Source organism: Danio rerio, chromosome 24, assembly GCF_052040795.2.
Source record: "Danio rerio strain M-AB ecotype USA chromosome 24, GRCz13ab, whole genome shotgun sequence".
NCBI lineage: Eukaryota > Metazoa > Chordata > Actinopteri > Cypriniformes > Danionidae > Danio > Danio rerio.
The window spans coordinates 1,694,247-1,710,934 of record NC_141044.1 but is presented as its reverse complement, the minus strand read 5'-3'; the positions used below and the strand labels follow the sequence as shown (position 1 = coordinate 1,710,934).

The 16,688-nt window shown below is 38.8% G+C and overlaps 1 protein-coding gene across 2 annotated transcripts in view; it reads left to right on the top strand.

Annotated features, from left to right (window-relative positions):
* The window catches only part of pard3aa (par-3 family cell polarity regulator alpha, a), a 647,780-nt gene that overhangs the window by 604,884 nt on the left and 26,208 nt on the right, over positions 1-16,688 (top strand). For both annotated transcript variants that reach the window (XM_087309010.1, XM_087309009.1), the window contains one exon: positions 10,708-10,834. In XM_087309010.1, the coding sequence (XP_087165136.1) occupies positions 10,708-10,834 (127 nt within the window). The remainder of the gene's footprint in view (positions 1-10,707; positions 10,835-16,688) is intronic.

Below are 16,688 nucleotides of genomic sequence, written 5' to 3'. Positions count from 1 at the left end.
ACAATAATTTCCACAAGAAAGCACAGGATGTCTGAGTTTTACATGGATTAAGGGGTACAGCACAGCATGACCAAGCCAAAGACACAACACACACAGTTACCGAAGAAGAAGAAAATACATCAGAGTCTCAGGTGCTCCTCAGCAGAGTTTATTAGAGAAAGATTTACAACATCAGACTTAATATTGGATTCATTCATCTCTTCCAATCCTCATTCTACTTCCAGACCAAATCGCTGTGCCAATCTGCAAGCACTGTATCCATAAAGCGCACGGTAATAACTTGGACCGATTCGCTTCATGTCTCCCAGCAGGTTTCTGGTCTTCTTCGGTTTCTCTGCTCCTCCTTTCGTTATGGTTTTAACTGGGCATTATCTCGGGGCTGCCACATCCAGTTTTCTCTGAGCAAAAACAGGTGAGGAGCCTTGTTTAGTCGGACGCCTGTGATGTCAGTGCTGCCCATGCATCACACTCCATTCAGAGAGTTTAATCTGCAACAATAACCTTCTGTCTTCAGAGAAATTGCTTTCTGGGGTCGTAAAGTAAACAGGCAAGCGGTGTTATTCAGCATATCGAGAGAGACAGCGAGCGGGGAAAGAATTCAACGAACACAAAAAAAAGGGCGAGCAAACGGGGTGTGGACAATCGCAAACTGACCTTTCAGTCAGAGAACACACAGACAGATATTGAATGAGTCTCATTGTATTGCAAGAATGAAACTGCTGGCTTGTTAAATGCTGTGGCATATGGATGTTTTTATCTATCTCTCCGCCTTTAATTGCTTCACTCTCTCTTTAGGGAAGAGAGACGAAAGTAAACACAAAGACACATCCGGAACGGGAATCATGCAACACATGTGTGTCTTTTAAGGTTGCAAACGGCCTGACCTTTTATCTGATGCATAAACAAGAGGCTGGGGAAAGCCATCGCTCATCATCGTCCCACCGCCTCCTCCATTGTTTGGCTTACGGGTACATTTGTCCTAATTGTCGCCGCTTTATTGACGCAAATTGCCGCTGGTCTTTGTGAGGTCTTGTTTAGCCGGGCCCCGTGGCTGACGTTGATGCATGCCCGGAGGTATTTATAACCCACGCTGCACCTGATGTCGAGCATACGCTAAGACTAATCATGCGCGCTGATGTCGGAGCCTTCATGGACTCCACCGAACAGATTTGTCTTCTTTTGTAAAGCAGGATTGAATGGCGAGAGTAAATGAGATGGGCGGACGCCAGCACTTGGGTGCTCTTTTATGAATTCCTCAGTGCCACTTTTGGGAGGATTTTACTCTGGAGCATCCAATTGAACTATCGCTCATGTGGTTGATTTCAAAGTTCTCCACTTGATCTGATGGCAGCACATCTTTTCTACTCTATTTCATGAGTTGAGCACCTTGATCTTGTAAATCTTGCTCCTCAGCATATCCAGATTTACCATTTTTGTCAGTCTTGTAATTTCCATTTGGAGGGCAGCTGTTTCTCAGGGGGATATAAGGCATTTATCGAGGGTAGTTGGTGATTTTATAGCCATCCCGATTAAAAATTGCTATAGTAAGTACTAGTGTATAGTGGCATGGCTGTCACCTCACACCCTGAAGGTCGCTAGTTTGAGTCCCGGCTAGGCCAGTTGGCTTCGGTTTCCCCGACAGTCCAAACACCTGCGGTTTAGATGAATTGAATGAACTAAATTGGCCGTAGAAAAAAAAAAATCCCATCAGGGCGAATAATTTTGACTTCAACCATACGTCATAAGCCTAGTCAGTGGACAGTGTGCTTCACACTTGACACTAAACCATCCCTCTACACCCCTGCCATGACCTGTGTGTTCTGTATCCCTTTCTTCCTCCATTTGAAGATGGAAAGGTGCCATTAGCTTAATCCCCCAGCCTAAGAATAACCTTCTTCCAAATCCTCCCACTACAAAACAAACAGTCGAGATTTGGTCGTAAATGCCTGAGCGAGACCCTGAAAAGGTTAAAGTGACCATAAGCTGAGTCACTGAATCTGGCAACCATCTGCGGCTCACCATCAAACTAGAAAACAGACCACATTCACAATCTCTATTTAACCTCCCGTGACCTCCAACAGTGATTAAAAGGATCAATTTAGAAAATGAAAAGTGAAAACTTTTACAACCACAGATGTGGACAAGACACATTTGAGTCATAAACACTATTCTGACGACACTTGTGTCTCATGGGGATGACTGTTCTGACCCTTGTGTATTGTTCAAAAGCGCTACCCTTTCATTGTGTTGGTGGCTGTTTTAGCCCCACTGACTTCCATTATAATTAAGTTCTTTGATTGCAAAGCCACAGCACTAAATACTCATGCATTCTTGATTGTTAGGGGTTTTTCCTGTTGGGAAAATGTAAAATTAGTAGTTTTAAGCTGAACTTAAATTTTTAAGCTCACTTTAAGCTGAATACTAGTGAATATCTAGTAATATCTAGCAATATTTAAATATTTATTATATTTAAAAATAGTATACTGTCATCATAGCAAAGAATAAGCTATTAGAAATTATTAAAACTATCATGTTTAGAAATGCCTTGAAAAAATCTTTACATTAAAGATAAATTGGAGAAAAAGATATACAAGGTGGCTAATAATTCAGGAAGGCTAATAATTCTGACTTCAACTGTACCTTTGACAAATGTGTTATACAATCATGTGGCTAAGTCTTGGGCGTAAGCCATCCCTGTTACATGCAACTGCAAACAGTTTACAGCATAAAAAGAAGAGTCATGAATAAGCTGGAGCGTGTTCACTTGCTGATGTATCTCCTCATTCATTCATTCATTCAATTTCTTTTCAGCTTAGTCCCTTTATTATTCTGGGGTCACCACAGCAGAATGAACCGCCAACTTATCCAGCATATGTTTTATGCAGCAGATGTCACATACAGACTCATTCACACACATACACTACGGGCTATTTTAGCATACCCAATTCACCTGTACCACATGTCTTTGGACTTGTGGGGAAACCGGAGCACCCGGAGGAAACCCTGCGAACACAGGGAGAACATGCTCGGGGAGATGGTGCTTCCCACCTTGCCACCGCATCGCCTGTATCTCCTCTATTGTTTTTATTTTTCCAGAGATTTGTTAGGCAGTTTTCTCCGCACTGCTCAAAGCTTGTTAGTGGCCCTCATGCCGCAAGCGCAGACACCAGGCGCATTGCCACCCGATGCTAATGTGTAATCACACGTTTACAGGAGCTAATGGCCAAATTAATTTCCCCTCACAGATGTGCGGTAATGGCCGAGTGATTTGTTTCTTTTTCTCAGGCTTTGACTACTTTGCGAGGAAGACGCAGCTGAAAGTGGTGTTCAAAAACTTGGGATTTTGATATCTTCACACACACACACACACACACACATGCACACACATAGATAGAGTGGTAGAGCGAGAGAGCAAGGAAGAACTAAGAAAGCAGTTCCTAAAATAAAACCTGGATAAAAAATGTAGTAAAACATAAAGCAGAATTGCCAAGCACAGAGGAAAAAAGCAGTAGAGCACACGATTCAGCGGCTCAGCATTCGGATAAATTAGGAAGATGTAACCTCTGTGGACAACTCACACACAGGTGCCGCTGATCGCTGACTCAAAGGACCCGTGAAGTGCTTTGAAATGTGCATGTTATATTATGTTTGATGTAATCTTAACTAAAACATAAAGAGAGGGCGGGACATAGAGTAGCTCCTCCCCTTTTTCAAAAAGAGCCAATAGCGTTTTGTTTTATCACCGCTCTCACAGTGAGAGTGGTTGCATCTTTAGGGGGCGGAGCATGTCAGACACTAGAAAGCATTTGATTGGTCAAAAAGATTTGATGAGAAACTGAAGTATGAGGAGATGTGAATAAAACCATTGCCCTGTTTTGATGCGCACTGGCTTCTACAAACTAACAATGCTGATATTAACTTGTAAATAAGGTTATTTTAGTTTCATAAGACTTTTAGGATGAGATGCACGGCCTAAATGTGCTCATAATTGTAGATGGCAAGCGGTAACAGCTGATCTCTAACTTAAAGGACCCTCGAAGCGCTTTGCAATGTGCATTTCTATTTTTTTTTATTGGTGTTTAATAAGACAATACATGATATTATACAATACGACATAGGAAAAATTGCAATAATTTTCTTATTTTCCCACTATCCCCATAAAATAAATAAAATGTATGAATTAACAGACATATACTCTGAGAGAAGAAAATAATAATAATAATAATAAAAATTTTTTTATTATTTAAAAAATAATAATTAATTTAATTTAATAATAAATTATTTAAAATAATAATAAATGAGCAAGTTTACAATAAAAGAGTAAAAAAAATTCAAATAAAAAATTAAAAGTTCACATTAAGGAGTCAATATTTCCTCTTTCCAATTAATTGCTGTGTATTAGAACTGATATCAACTGGACAGGGTAAGCCTTATATACTAATATTTTTACACTATATCATATATATATATATATATATATATATATATATATATATATATATATATATATATATATATATATATATATATATATATATATATATATATGTGATATAGTCTAAAACAGGGTTCGAGGTCTTGTAAAAAGATTTGAGAGACCCTGCAAGCAAACATCTTAACTTCTCAAGTTTTATGTAACTTGGCATTTCTTGAATCTACATGGCAATGTGCATTTTTACTTTGTGTTTGACATAATCCCAACAAAAACATAGAGTAGCCCCTCCCTTTTTTACAAACAGCCAGTAGTGTTTTGTTTTATCACAGCTCTGCCAGTGAGAGTGGTTGAGCTCAAACGCATCAAATGAGAAGTGCCTTGAAGGGGGCGGGGCATGTCAGACACTAAACAGCATTTGAGTGGTCAGAGGATTTGATAAGAAACTGAGGTATGGGTTGGCATGAATAAAACCGTTGATCCATTTAGGGGGAAGAGACAAACCATATGCTTTACATGTTTATAGCAGTTTTGTCATAGTTTTGATGCGCACTACCTTCAACAAACTAACAATACTGATACTAACATCTAAACAACATTATTTTAGTTTCATAAAACTTTTTAGGGTGAGACGCCTGGCCTAAATGTGCTCATAATTGTAGATGGCAAGCAGGAAAGGACCCGTGAAGTGCTTTGCATTGTGCATTTTTACTCGATGTTTGACATAATCCGTTAAGAGAGGGCGGTGCATAGAGTAGCTCCTCCCCTTTTGAAAAACAGCCAATAGCGTTTTGTTTTATCACAGCTCTGCCAGTGAGAATGGTTGCGCTCAAATGCATTAAAGGGGCGGGGCATGTCAGACACTAGAGAGCATTTGATTGGTCTGAAAATTTGATGAGAAACCTACGTGAATAAAACCATTGATCTATTTGGGTGGAAGCGACAAACCACACGCTTTACATGTTTACAGCAGAGTTGTCACTGCATTGTTTTGATGCGCACTAGCCTCTACAAACAAACAATGCTGATACTAACATGTAAACAACCTTATTTTAATTTTATGAGAGCTGAAGGATGAGACGCCTGGCCTAAATGTGCTCATAATTGTAGATTCGCAGGCAGGAACTGCCCACTGCCTGAAATGGCCACTCCGACACACTGCCAATCAACCTTCATTAAAACCAGCGCTAAATGGCCTCACATAAAAACCAAATGGAGCCCGATGAGAATCGTATGACTGAACATCCTTGTTCTGTTGTTCCTAGCAGCCATTAGAATCAATTGTATTAGCTTTACTTCATTTAACGCCTCATTCCTATATTCATATGTGGAAGAGGCCATCAAATGCATTTGCAAGGCGGTGGAAATGGAAATGCTGTAAATCAAGCGAATCATTGAGCCGTATGCTGTGTGCATTTGCAGATGCGGGCAGGTAATCCACTTGCTTTTTTCTTCAAGGTTTAACCCCTATATGTGTCCATTTAAAACAGTCGACTCTCCATTACCACCCATAATAATCCACTAAAACTGCCTTCAGAAATGCATGATGTTTTTTAAAAGTGAGAAGCTATCAGTGGGAGAGTTGTGGGCTAAATGTAAGACTGTGAATTTAAATATGCCATTTGATAAGCTATCATAAGATGTGCGGAGTGTATCATCTTCATCCACTGACATTTACTGACATTTTAGGAAATGTAGAAACTTGAGAAAGGCTGTTCTCAAAGAAACGTCAAGCATCTGAAGGATGAAATATGATAAAGTATATATAGTTATATATATATATATATATATATATAACTGCATGTCATATTTAAGCATATAGCCAGCTTGGTGAAAGGGGTGTTTCTTTTTTCTCAAGCTGAAAAAGTTTGCAGGTTTCGCCTCATTTTCTATTTAATTCTGAGGTTTAAATGCTGCACTTTAGTGACATTTTAAGCACTATTTTTAGCTGGATTAGCTTGATGTCATCATAACCACAATTTATGTTGTACCAAAATGATTTATTAAAGATTAGGGGGAAAAAAAATATTTTTACAATGACTGAAAAGTGGAAAATACAAATTTATTACATCATATATTAATAGAAAAAATAGGAATCTGCTAAAGTTTTAAATGATTGTCATTTATTAGGCAAATAACAGACCGACCAGCACGTTCACCTTTGCTCAGTCAGTATTCGACCATTTAAATAATAAAAAAAAGCTCAAAACATATTAAAATAATAATAATATTAATATTGATAATAATTATAATATTAATAAAAATATTATTAATAATACTATTAATACTACAGATAATAATAAAAATTAATAATAATAGAATAATATTAATAATAATAATAATAACAATAATACTGATAACAGTATCAACTATAATAATAATGATAATAATAATAATAATAATACTGATAACAATAATAATACTGATAACAATAACAACAATGAATATAATAATAATTATAATAATAAAAATATTAACAATAATTATAATAATAATAAAAATACTATTAACAATAATACTAATAATAATGTAAAGCTTCATGATTTTTATAGCCTCTCTTGTAATAAACGCAAATGCAAATTTATGGATAACAACAACCCAGCAGACAGAGAATGTCAACATGACGTCAGATTGACATTGTACCCCAATATTATGGGGATGTTTCATTTTGTTTGGAAATGAATATCCGGTTGACGTCAGAACATCAATGTCCAAAGTCAAACCTAAAATTGACCAAATATGAACGTCTAATAATGTTACAGCTTGACGTTGTGTTGACGTTACCACTATGATGACTATGAGACGTTAGATTTTGGTCGCCATACCTGAGGAATAAATGTCAGTATTTGACGTCAACATGACGTTGGTTTTAGATGTTGGCTCGACGTTGGATTTTGGTCACTTCCCAACACAACTTAAAATCAGCCAAACATCAACGTTATTTGACGTCATTATCAGACTTCAAAACAACGCTGTTAATAGACGCTGGCTAGACACTGAATTATGGTTACTTAACATTACAACCTTAATCTAACTAATGTCTTATGCTGTGTACTTGTTTGGAATAGCCTGATTCAAATGTATTTTAAAATGGGCCACTTTTGGTGCTTTACAGCTTTTTATTGGTCATTTTTTGTTTCAAGAATAAGGTCCACGATTTTGAATAAAAGACATTTGTAAAATGTTTTCTGTATTTAACAACAATACAGCAGGTCAGTAGTGAAAGATTCACTCATGTCTGATTTTATGTTTTATTGCACAGCTGGATGTAAGAAAAATAATAGTTTGCCTTGGTCAAAAGGGATTTCACTTTACACACTCATTCACACACATACACTACAGACAATTTAGCTTGCCCAATTCATCTATTGCACATGTCTTTGAACATGTGGGGGAAACCGGAGCATCTGGAGGAAACCCATGCCAACACGGGGACAACATTTCAAAGCTTAACTAGGTTAATTAGGGTAAAGTTAAGGTAATTAGGCAAGTCAACAGTGGTTTGTTCTGGAGACAATATAAAACTAATATTGCTGAAAGGGGCTAATAATATTGATCTTAAAATAAGTGTAAAGAAATTAAAAACTTCTTTTATTCCAGCTGAAATAAAATAAGTAAGACTTTCTCCAGAAGAAAACAACATTATAGGAAATACTGTGAAAAATTCCTGAATCTGTTCAACATCATTTGGGAAATATTTGAAAAAGAAAACAAACATCACAGGGTGTGTGTGCATGCATGTGCAAATGAGTCATATAATCAGACAGGATGTTGTATGATAGCGAGTGGTTTGTCAGCAGCAGCTCGTGTGCTGCAGTAGATAAAAGCAGGGCTTGATTAGCAAGACGACTCACATTGATTCCTATTGACGGTCACTTTCCTCCGCTCTTAATGAAAGCAATGCAAATGAGCCTCTGGGAGTTCTCCTAGGGCTGAAACCGGGGCCTTTGACTCCTGTCGTAAGCGGGACATGTATCATTGGCCATGGTTCACTGGGGAGTCCTTCACGGAAACGTTTGGTCCATTTCATGTTCTCAAGACGCCGGCGCACGCATGCCAAATGTGGAGAACGTAATGGGCTGTGTCCGAACGTGTAATTTAGCAAAATGGATAGATGCACATATGTAGGCTCAAATAGTGCTTATGCTATTGATTGAGGAAACACGCTGTAGTCTTATCAGCAGGGCAAGACAGACTCTGATCATTTTGCCTATTTTCTCAGTGAAATTTGAAAAGTAGCTGTGGATTTATGTGGAATCAATATGGGAGTATCCTGACTAAAAAAATTAAACATAAAAAATGGATAGGGCCACATATATAGGCTCAAATAGTGCTTGTGCTATTGATTTAAGAAACAAGCTATAGTCTTATGAGCAGGGCAAGACAGACTCTGATCATTTTTGGCAATGTCCTTAAAGAATTTTGTAAAATATCTGCAGATTTATTTGGTAGTTGAAATCTGATCTGATCTGACACCCTGCTGACTGCCATTGAACACTTCTGTTCATCATTACAGTCAAGTGTTGTTCAAAACCAGGGAGTTTCACTATTCAATGCTGACTTATGAATAGTACTGTAGACATGTACAGAATGAATACTCACAGACATTTCCCGTGTTGTCAAAGCTGCTGAGAACCTCAACCACTCTAATGGGGCCAAGATCGTCTCTGAAATGAATTAAGTAACATGATATAACTATATTGTAGGGGTGTCAAAATTAATTGTTTCTTCGGTGCACCGCGATGCCGACGCGGACAATTCGGTATCGATTCAGTAATAATGATAACCGGTTATTATGTACTGACGTCATTTATCTCCTATGCGCTCTGTCGCAAGGGAGGCAAGCTCGGGTATTTACAACACTCAGGCAACTCAGAGCCGGCCCGTGGCATAGGCGCCATAGGCAAATGCTAAGGGCACTGTATATCCAGGGGGCCGCCAGAAATGAGCGCGGTTCAGTTGGTTTTGTTTTCGATATTCCTGACACACATTCAATTATAGATGGCAATAACTCAAAAACCTCTTACCCTAGAAAGATCTAAAGTGTGTTTCCTACAAAAAGACAAAGCTGGTTATGTTTCACAGCTGTCTTTCTTTTTTTTCGCTCGACATTACGATCACTGCTCCGTTTAAGCCCTCGCAATATGTGTTTAGCCGGCAGAGCTCGCGCTGAGAGAAGCTCTCAGTAAGGGACCGTCGGAAAAGTGCTTCTTTTTTTTCGTTTTTTTTTTCTTTTCGTTTTTCTGCTCCGCTCAGCGCGAGCTCTCCCTGTTGCGAGGGCTTAAGTGTGTGTGTGTGTGTGTGTGTGTTTGTTTGTTTGTTTGTTTGTTTGGTGCTGTCAATGTTTGTGTTTGTGTGTGAATGAGAGACAGTGTGGTGCTGTGTGTCTGTGTGTTTACACAGACAGCTTGTTATAGCCTCCCCTCTAAAATATAACACTATATATGGAAAGCATCGTCGATGCACCGAGATATCGAATTGAACCGAATCGATGGCATGATAATCGTAACCGAAACGAACCGTGAGACCAGTATAGGTTCACACCTCTACTATATTATAATGTAAATACTAATGATAGATATGAAAATTGATCAAAATATTCTTGTATTCTTGAGTTCTTGTATACTTAGGCAAACAGGGAAACCTTGAAATTTCTCATTGACCCATTATTTTATATATATATATATATATATATATATATATATATATATATAAGAAGATTGTTTTTAGAATGTTCAAGCTGCTCTTATTCCTTACAATGAAATGACTTCTGTCAATGAACATCTTTCACAGACACATTTCCAGTTACTAACGACAAAGAAAAATGCGAGAAACACAGTTAAACACTTACCTGTATAACACAAAATGTCACAGAATGCGGAAGATTTTAAATGAATAAATGAAAAGTAGTGCAGCAACATTTGTGCAATAATGCAGACAAGATTTTGCAGCAAAAATACAACATTCATTTGACCTTCGATTTTGGGAGTATCGTAAATATCTATCTCAAATAGTGCTTATGCTATCAATTGTCTATTTTCTCTCTGAATTTTGTAAAATATCTGTTGATTTGTGCAGAATGAATGTGGGAATTAATCAATAATATAAATCATTCATAAAGGAGCGTTCAGATTTCCCTCATAAGTAAATGTTCAGTATGTATGCTTTATTTTTGATGGTATCATTTGTTGTGCACCATCTGCTCATTCTTCTTCTAGTTCGATGTCAAGTTGTCTGGTCATCAATGAGAATGTATGATCTGTTCTTTTCTATAGCAACAGACTGGCGCCTAGCAACCATGACCGGATACAGCGGCTACGGCAAGAGTTCCAGCAGGCCAAACATGAGGAGGAACCCGACGACCGGCGCCGTTCCTACAGCTTTCAGCAGCAGCAGCCATGGGTGAGTGAGCAAAATCTCTGGGTTAACCTTAAGTTTAGCATTTATACCCACTTTGGTACAACACTATATATACACATTACAATATACACTATATGCACATATACAATATAACACATTAGGCACTTTATAATAAACACACACATATGAATCATTTGTTGAGCCTTAGCAAAGAGTTAACTCCACATTAATAGATATTAGTAAGCAGTTTATAAATACATAAATCTTTTTATAAAAATATAAATTTATAAATCTACAAATGCTGTTGTTATGATCACCAGCAGTGTTGCTCTTGCAGGCACATTCTACTGCGCTACAAATCCCATCATGCACTTCACTCACACACCTGGCCTAGATCCTGCATGATTGCAAATAGATAACGCTGAAGCTGTTCAGGGCTAATTACATACTATTTATACACCTCTCAAACACACACACACACACAAACGTTGCTGAGTCTTGTTTATCTGTTTGTGAACATGGGGGATCTAGGCCAGGTGTGTGAGTGAAGTGCATGATGGGATTTGTAGTGCAGTTGAATGTGAATGTTGTCCAGCAGCTGGTGATCATAACAGATGTATTCTTGACTTATAAGCACATGCGTGATTCTTTTAATTATTGTTTTGACGCCGCCGTCTTCATTATTCTGCCTTCTCTGGTTTATTTCGTCTGTTTGGTTCATTGGGATCTGCAAGTAAACACTGGAGAGATGTGTAGTATAAATTGAAGCTATTGTAATTAAAACAAAACTGCTCATTTTTCATTCTTTCAAGCAAAAGTGGAATTTCCTCCAAGAGTATATTGCTGCTTGGGTGTTTTTATTTATGCAAAGGATGTGAAAGAACTTCACTTGGCTTCACTTGTTTACTGGGACCTTAATACTTAAAGGGATAGTTCACCCAAAATGTTTCAAAAATTCCAACCCAGGCTCATACTGAAAACGTACCACTATATATATTTCTGCAAAGTGCCAAATATGTCCCAGGAGGGTTTTTTTTCGCAGTCTTTGTTTCTGTAATCAAACCCTGTTGCTGCGATCAACTCTGCTCCCTGCCACAAGTCCACCGACGTATACAGTGAGCCACTGAGCAAACTGATAACAGCAAGAAAGCGGTCCACACAAAGGTAAGCGCTCAGCTGGTAAGCGCAAAAAGGAACAGTGTCATACCACCCTGTAGCGTTCGTTTTCAAAACAAAATGCAGCCATACGTAGCTCTGGCTACATAATTCACGATCTCCAGAAATGTATATAGGGCTACGTTTTCAGAATGAGCCATGTTGCATAATTCTGTCATGGTTTATTCATCGTCTACAGGTTTCAAACATGTTTGAGTATGAGTTGTTTAACGCAAAAGAAGATGTTTAGAAGAAAGCTAAAAACCTGTAACCATTGGCTTCCATGTTATTTCTTTCTCCAACTATGGAAGTCAGTGGTTACAGGTTTTCAGCTTTCTTCATAATAACGTCTTTTGTGTTCAACAGAATAAAGAAACTTATGAAGCTTTACGCCTGTTTCACACCGCAAGCGTCAGCGGCGCGTGAGCAGAGCGTGAGCAGCGCGTGTGTTTTCCACGTCCATGTTAACAGATTAGAGCTTTCATACTGCACGCAGCAGCAGCGCGTCAGAGCGAGGCGTGAGCGTCGCCGAAGCAGCAGTGCAGCGATAGTTTCGGCGCTGGGTCTATTTTTGACGCGCTGCTCACGCTCAATTAAAGTGACAGTGCATTGATAATGACCAAAACACATTGAAGGACAGTAAAAAGTAGTAATTTTACCCAATAAATGCGTTAATAATGTCAAATGGTTTATATATAGTCAATCAAATGAACTTAAAACGATTAAAAACGGCAACAAACATTTATTCAGGCCCGAACTACAAAACCAAATGTAAAACTATTTTAGTATCAGTTTTGCTTAAGTTGCACACTAGTGTTGTAGGAGAGGGGAAATAGAATATTTACGGGCTTTGTAGTCCATAGCGAAGTGTATTGTGGGTATTGTAGTGCGACACGCATGCTGGATTATGTGAGCTCGCTGTGTGCTGTGCAGTTGAGCAGAGGAAGAAAGTTTTAATCGGCTTTGTTTTATGTTCACTCAAGTTATTCCTACCGGGAGCTGTTTGAAATGTGAACCTGACAACACGAAAATAAGTAACAGAATGGCATGCGTTGGTTACTTTTGTCCGTCTCATCCTCTGCACGAGCATGAATTAACGAGCTGTTATTCTGCCACTGGACATCACTGAAGCGGAGAAAGTAACACTAGTTTGATCAATATCATTATAAATATATTGTATAAATATGATTATAACTAGGCCTACAGCAACCTGATAATCAAAAAACAAATGACATGATATCACAGGCGATTGTCTTCTGACTGTAGACACTTCTCATATAAGTTAGATTGAGAAGCATACAGTACTATTTGATCTATAAAATTTGTAAAGTAAACATTTGCAGGTTAAAGAAACAGCATAGGAGGGGCCTTGGTGCAGATGAAAAGTTTAAAAAGTGTATTTGTATATAGAGAGACATGGGTAGCTAGATAGAATAGACAGAGATATGTTGTTCTCTGCAGCAGCTGCCGAAGAGCTGCGCGCTGCAGACGCAGCTGGTTTAAAAGGCAAACGCCTGCGTGCTGCTACTGCTCGACATACGCGCTGCGCACGCTCTGCTCACGCGCTGCTGACGCTTGCTGTGTAAAACGGGCGTTAGAACCACATGAGGGAGAGTAAACCGTGAGTGAAATATTTTTTGAGTAGGGTGAACTATCTCTTTAATGTTTCCCAGCATGCACAGCTACAAAAGTACCACTTTAGGCCAGCCTGGTGTTTGGCGTTCAGGGCAAAGGACAGCATGTATTATAATGAGATATTGTCAGGCTTCAGTGATAACACATAAATGATGTTTGTTGAAGGAAATATATACATTTGTTATCTTGTTTAACCTAGTTTAAAAACCTAAAGAATCTGTTTATTTGCCCTCAGCCTGGCCTGTGTTTGTTAGGTCTTCACAAAGGTCAATGTGTTTCAACATGTTGTCCCTGAAAGTCAAGTGTGTGATTTTATTCTCCGAGGTTAGAGGCTGGCCATCATTTTATCTTTATCAGCGAGCTAAAATAATACACACTGCTCAAGAGGCTGGGAATGGAGTTGCGAAAGGTCAAAGGTCGAATAGCTGTGGATCTTTACTCTGTAATGGTCTGAAGCAGACATGGCGGTCCGTCCTGTGACTTCCTGTTAAAGGCGCGGAGGGGATTTTAAAAGATGACAGGCTAATTACCTCAAGGAACAGAGCCATTTCCTAAATTGGAGGTCAGCTTCGTGACCCTGTCCTCTCCGACACATATTTGGCCTCCATTTTCTGTCCCCGCTCTTGAATAGCTCTACAGAGATTAGAATGTGTTAAACTCAATTAATGCATTACTGGTCTGATTCACTGAGATCAGTGCCGAGAGCAGAGGCAGCTCAGACACTTACCTCCAAGATTAATGATGGATGCATAATGAAAATGCACTCGCTTAAAGGTGAAGGGGATCACTTATTTGGCAATAAATAGAACAGCAAAAATGTTTACGTTTTCCCAAATGTAAGTGAAGCTTGTCATGCAAAATATATGACAAAGTTCTAGATATTTTAATCAAAACAAATCACATTGTGCCTTTACCACAGTAACCTTTACTATAGCCTCAGCTCGTCTGTTTGCAGAATAGATGAATCCAAAGCTCTCTTGTTACCTGATGGTGTCACATTGTCTGGTCTCCTGCTAAAGGAAGGTAAAGCCCTGTTGTTTGCACAGCGCCGAACCGGAGGAGTCAAGCTGGATGGCGCCTAATTGCTTGTGATAGTTTACATTGTTTAAAGACTAGAGACATTTTCCCGTAATAGAATACACTGCCTCCCTCGAGTGTCTGAAGTCTACTGTATTAATGCTTGACGGGTCAGACTCTCGGTTTGAACAGGGCCGGATTCAAATAACAAAACACGTTAGGCAGCGAATGCCTCTGAGTCTTGCACGGCATTATAGGAAAAGGTGGATTTCCTGGAGTATGAGGCTTAGATGTCAAGCTTCTTTTTTCTTTTGCTTTCTACACATGTTGGTCACCATTGCTGTCAAGGGGATGTTGACATACAGGCACATGCTGATGGTATTTCTTTGTGTCGGAAATCTTTCTCAAGCTTAAAAGGTGCAATGAAAATCAAATAAAGTTTTTTAGATGTTAGTGTTTAGGAAATCTTTAAGCTAGTGCGCTAAAAGCTGATAGAAACATCACTTCCATCTAAATGGATCAGTGCTTTTTTTGACGTCTCATACTTCAGTTTCTCATCAATCTTTTGACCAATCATATGCTCTCTAGTGTATGCCAGCCCTCGTCCCCTTTAAGACACTTCTCATTTGCTTTTCATTTGATTAACATATGTAAATAGATGCAATGACATTCTCAATCTCTAGTCCAAAAATTAGATTAGTCAGTTGGCATTTCTGTGTGGAGTTTGCATGTTTTTTCCGTGTTGGCGTGCGTTTCCTCCGGATGGTCTGGTTTTCCCCCACAGTACAAACACATGCACTATAACTATAAGTCGACTGAGTGAACTAAATTAGCCGTTGTGTATAACTGTGTGTGTGAATGAGTGTGTTGAAGTTGGTGTGGGAATAGTTGGCGGTTTATTCCACTGTGGTGACCTCTGATACATAAAGCCAGGGTCAAATATATTAATAATATCATATAATATAATAGCTTTTGGAAATATTTGCCATGGTAATATTGTTGTTACAGTTCCAGGTGAAGTTGGGAGGTTTCTAAGTTCTTGCTGCGTCATTTATCGGGTGTTTTAATTGTATTAGTTTGTTTAAAAAAGTCTATGGTATCCCTTTCAATAAATACCATAGGGTTTTTAGGGGCGATACCATAGGATTTTTGGGGAGATTCTCTAGGATTTTTGGGGGGATACCATAGGATTTTTTGGGGCGATACTCTAGGATTTTTGGGGGGATACCATAGGATTTTTTGGGGCGATACTCTAGGATTTTTGGGGGGATACCATAGGATTTTTTGGGGCGATACTCTAGGATTTTTGGGGGGATACCATAGGCTTTTTTTGGCTGATACCATAGGATTGTGTGTGTGTGTGGGGGGGGGTACTAAATGCTTTTCGGGGGCGATACCATAGGCTTTTTTGGAGAGATACCATAGGATTTTTGGGGGGATACCATAGGATTTTTGGGGGATACCATAGGCTTTTTTTTGCTGATACCATAGGATTTTTGGGGGGGATACTAAAGGCTTTATAGGGAAGATACCATGGGATTTTGGGGGAGAGATACCATAGGCTTTTTTGGGGTTGACACCATCTGCTTTTTGGGGGAGATACCATAAGGTTTTTTAGAACGATACCATAGGATTTTTGGGGGGATACAAAAGGCTTTTTTGGGGCGACACCATAGGACTTTGTGGGGGTATACCATAAGCTTTTTTGACTGATACCATAGGATTTTTTGGGAGGTTTCTTTCTTCTTCCTTTCTTCCTTTTCTTTCTTGCTAGGTGTGTTAAATATTTTAGTTTGATGCTATTCAGTTGCCAGGGACTACTGGAAAGTTTCCAAGGTGTTGCTAGGTGGTTAATTTGGGGTTTCAGATGTTTAGTGTGCCTCTAGAGATGGATCTTTTATCATGGTTAGATTTTAGCGATAAACCATGTAACACTTAGTTCTAACATCACGAATGAATGATATGGTCCAGGTGTTTCATCCCTGGGTTGCATTAGAATCACACATACTCCGTCAAAGTGAACACAAACATGTTTGACGTTGATTTAGGGTCTTCGAGGGCCCGCGAGCGCTGTGGTCCTGTTGACTTG